The 4,537-nt window shown below is 61.7% G+C and overlaps 1 protein-coding gene across 1 annotated transcript in view; it reads right to left on the bottom strand.

Moving 5' to 3' along the window:
* RPL13 (ribosomal protein L13) overlaps positions 1-407 on the bottom strand; it is a 2,240-nt gene extending 1,833 nt beyond the window's left edge. The window contains exons 1-2 of the mRNA XM_059381345.1: positions 300-407; positions 10-130 (exon numbers count right to left, since the gene is read on the bottom strand). Of these exons, the coding sequence (XP_059237328.1) occupies positions 10-113 (104 nt within the window). The 5' untranslated portion in view covers positions 114-130; positions 300-407. The remainder of the gene's footprint in view (positions 1-9; positions 131-299) is intronic.
* Between the last annotated feature and the right edge of the window lie 4,130 nt (positions 408-4,537).

The raw sequence follows: 4,537 nt of genomic DNA, 5'->3' as shown, positions 1-4,537 counted from the left end.
GCGGCTCACCTGCGGATCTTCCGCGCCGGCTGGTTGAACCACGTGGCCACGCGCCGCTGCCAGTCCTTGTGGAAGTGCGGCTTCAGGATCATGCCGTTCCGGCTGGGCGCCATGGCTGCGGTCTACGGGCCTGCGGGCGCGGGGAGCGAGTCAGGGTCCGGGCCACGGCCCTCTCCCGTCTGCCGCGCGGGCCCGGAGCCCCTCTGCGGCCGCGCCCGGAGCAGCCCCACCCCGATGGCCGCGGATGGCAGCGGATGCGGCCCGAGGCCGCCAAGGGCGCCGCGAGCCCGCGCACCCACCTCCTGCGAGGGCGAACAACCGGCGGAAAAGAGCCGGCGCCGCAAAGCACGCCGGGATGGTGCCGGGCTCCGCCAATCAGAAGCGCCGAGGCCTTCCGGCCAGTCAGAGCCGGGGATCGCGGAGGTGACGCGCGCGCTCCCCACCGCCCTCCGGCCCCGCCCCGCCCCGGCCCCGCCCCCCGGCCCCGGCCCCCCCCAGCCCCGCCCCCTGCCCCGCCCGGACTCCCGGGGGGCGCGCGCGCGGGCGGGGCCGAGCGGGGCGTCCCGAGGCCGTGGCCCGGGCGGAAGGCGGCCGCGCAGCCATCCCGGAGCCCCCGCGGGACCCCGGCGCCGAGCCTCCCCCCGGGACGACCGTCCGCCGTCGATCCCGGAGCGGCCTCCGCGCCCCGGTGTCGGCGAGGTCGGCTGCGAGGCACCGCGGGGCCGCAGGGCGGGGGCGGGGCGGGGAGCCGCGCGCGGAGCGCCCGTGAGGTCGAGTCTGCGGCCGCCTCGGCCCGGCCGGTGACAGGGCAGGGGACGTGGCTGTGGAGGTGGCGCGGGTTCGGGTCTGCGCTGCGCCCCGGGGCACCTGCGGGATCGCGCCTCTTCTGCGCAGTGGGGGCGGGGCGGGGGCCCGGACCCGGCTGTGCTTCCGCGGGGGGCGGACGGCACGGGGCGGCATCCCGCGGCCTCCCGTCACTTCTTGGTGCGGCCCCGGGGCTCGGACCCGCGCTCTGTGCGCCGCCGCGGCCCTGACGCCGGGGACACGTTCGTGGAAGGCCACTTGCCTTGTGCCGCGTTTTCTGGACCGTCCTCTGCCCCGCGCGGCCCGCACCTCCCGTCTGCCCCGTGCCCGGGACCCTTGCTCTGAAACCGCAGACACATCCCGGTGCCGACCGCCACCCCTGCGGTTCCGCGGCCCGACCCCCGGCTCCACCGCAGCGCCGGCCGCTCACCGTGACGATGTGGCCCTGGCGCGCTGGCTGGGGGACAGAGTCACCGCCCAGACCAACGTGGTGTGACAAAGCGAAGCTGGAGCTGAAGAGTCTTGGTCTGCGGTGCACACCAGGCCCGACGCAGACTCCGGAGACCCATTCTTGAGTGCGCCACAGCTCACCGCCTTTTAAAAGGGTGCAGAACAATGGGGGAAACTGCTTCTGATGTGAAATCCGTTTGGGGACAGGCTCGGCGTTCTGCTTGGGAGACAGAAGGAACATTGTCAACCACGGAGCAGGAGTCCTTCTGATACAAAGACTTAGCTGGCTCAAGTGTTTTAAAAATCAGCCGTGGGGGCGCCTGGGTCGCTCAGTGGGTTAAGCCTCTGCCTTCGGCTCAGGTCATGATCTCAGGGTCCTGGGATCGAGTCCCGCATCGGGCTCTCTGCTCAGCAGGGAGCCTGCTTCCTCCTCTCTCTCTGCCTGCCTCTCTCTGCCTACTTGTGATCTCTGTCTGTCAAATAGATAAATAAAATCTTAAAAAAATAAAATAAAATAACAACAACCAGTAGCTGTTGGGACAGACCATGTCCTGGGCACAGAAATCCACAGCCACAGGTCTGCTCCAGGCTTTTGTCCCAGACTTGGACCTCCAAGGGCCACTGAAAGAGGCCCTCTCTTCCCCAGGGAACTGCACTTAAGGTGGCGGGTGATTCCTGGATGGACACCCGCAAGGTGTGGGAGGAGGCTGTGCCTCCAAGAGTTTCCCTGCAAGACTCAGTCCGTTCCTCACGGCACAGCCGCCTCACTCAGTACTTGTCCCTGGCCGGTCCGCCAGCTGGTGCCGTGGGTGTTCCTTCAAGGAAATCCCAGCTACAACAGTCCCCAGCAGTGTTGGGAGCCCTCTCAGACATAGCGCCTCGATTTTTAAAATTAGTTTCATAGGGACAAAGTGTTTCTTTCGTGTTTCGGGGGTAAAAGTTCTAGCCCAAAACACTTTGCAAAAATTAGCATGCTTTGTCCTATAAATACGGGGTAATTGTTGAATTGGGAAAAGTAATAGCCCAGTAACAGCTAGGCTAGGATAACGTTTGCTGCTTAATCACAGAGAACTTGTTGTCTACCCAGCATCTCCGCTTCCCAGAATCTTGGTCTACACAGAGATCAGCTGTGGGCTAATTCAAAGATTCCTATGACCTGAAGGAGCACTTGATGTCAGTGAAAGGTGGCAGAAAGAATATTAGTGTTGTAATCATAAATCTATGGGGCGCCTGGGTGGCTCAGTGGGTTAAGCCTCTGCCTTCGGCTCAGAGTCCTCGGATCGAGCCCCACGTCGGGCTCTCTGCTCAGCGGGGAGCCTGCTTCCTCCTCTCTCTCTGCCTGCCTCTCTGCCGACTTGTGATCTCTGTCAAATAAATAAAATCTTAAAAAAAAAAAAATTCTATTTAAAATACCTGCATGACAACAGGCCTTAACTGGGCTCATTATGATAATTTTGCAATAGGGATAAAGCTGGTACACCTGAAACTAAGTATCCCTTACACCAAAACGAAAAGTAAGCTTTGAGTAAGCATGACGGCACATACGTGTTTGTTGGGGAGTGTGTATTACAGGAGAGATTTAAGAGCACACGTTGTCTCCATACTTTTCAGTCTCCTGAAGATGATTGTGTTCAATATCCCTGTTCACGCCTGGGGGCTCAGTTGTTAAGTGTCTGCCTTGGCCCAGACCATGATTCCAGGGTCCTGGGACTGAGCCCTGCATCAGGCTCCCTGCTCTGCAGGAAGCCTGCTTCTCCCTCTCACACTCCCCCTGCCCCTGCTTGTGTTCTCTTTCCTTTTCTCTGTCAAATAAATAAATAAAATCTTAAATTGAGAAAAAAAAAAAAAAAAGCATGTCTTTCTCAGAGCGTCCAGCCGGCCCAGTCAGAACATGTGACTTGATGTCCGGGTCGCTGAGTTCAAGCCGCACGTGCATGTAGAGATTTCTACCAAACAAAAACGTGCCTTTCTCAGTGCGTTCCAGAAGCTGTAGTCAGGCCGTGTTACATGTGCTGTGCTGGGGGGCGGGCAGAGGGCCAGGGCTGCCCTCCCATGTTGGCTCTCACTGCTCCAGGGACGCGCGGGCAGCTGGAGAAGGCTCCTTACGGGGGGGTGAGAGGACTCAGCAGCCTGAGTCCGTGAGGAGGGAGTGGGGGAGGCCTGACTGGTGCTCTTGAGCACCCTGAGGGCCTGGAGGTGGCGTCCCTGAGGACCAGTGGGAAGGTCTGCCAACAGCTGGCTTCTGGCAGTCAGCACAGGGAGACTCCCTCACACCCGTGAGACCGGGGGTGCAGGCTGCACTGGTCTCCACCAGGGCAGGGGGCCGCTTTTCACGCTGTTCCGATTCCGAAGTGCCTTTCGGGACCACCTTGATGGTCAAGTGCAGGGGATGTGCTTGGCCACAGCCACGTTCGGGTATGGAGGGTGCCACCCTGGGCGGAGGAGACCGGAGCCTTCCTAACCACATGCCTATCTATAGGAGTTTGGGGAACTGGGGTCAAGGCGAGAGGGCCCGGTCAGAGCTGCCCTCCCTCAGGTGTGACCCGTACCCGCGCACATGCTGCCGTTTCCGCGGGGCCCCGACGGCGGGGTGATTCTGACAGGAAGTGCCTACCACCTGCGGCTCCCAGTGCCACTGCAGGGAAGGCAGGAGCACAGACAGCAGCAGGTGCGAGCACCTGAGTGCGTGCTCACTCCGCTGGGGACAAGGAACCAAGTGCACCCCGCTGCTGCCCCCGACTTGTGAGGGGGTGTCCTGGGCCTCTACCCCGGATTCCTACAAAAGGGGCTCAACGAGTTATCACGTGGCTGAGATTATAGACTGAAACACAGGACCTTTTGTTGGCTTATAGCTGGTCATGTGGTGCAAAGACGGACCCTCTACCCACAGAACATACTAGAAAGTACCGCAGCGATTGCAGGGTGTTCTTCCTTGCACACCAGCACGTGCGGTGGCCAGACCAGCGAGGACGGCAGCAGGCGGCAGTGTTCTAAGGTGGCGGAGCGCAGTGCCCGACCCTGAAGCCGACCCTGTGCGTGCATGAGCACCACGACAGCCGCCAGCTCCGAGGGGCTCTCACCGCAGACTGTTAGCACGCTGATGAAGTCAGCGGAGCTGAAGACACAGCCCCTGCACGAACCGCAGGCAGAAACAGGCCGCCGGGGGCCCGGGTCTAACCAGCACCCAGAGAACGACAGCGTCAGAAACCTGGAGCTTGAGATCCACGTGCGCACCTGCCCCCAGCACCTCCCGTGGGGGAAAGGACAGAGAAACAAAGCTAGA

This window comes from Mustela nigripes, chromosome 17 (genome assembly GCF_022355385.1).
Source record: "Mustela nigripes isolate SB6536 chromosome 17, MUSNIG.SB6536, whole genome shotgun sequence".
In the NCBI taxonomy this organism is placed as follows: Eukaryota; Metazoa; Chordata; class Mammalia; order Carnivora; family Mustelidae; genus Mustela; species Mustela nigripes.
This window is presented reverse-complemented; position numbering and strand designations above follow the sequence as displayed.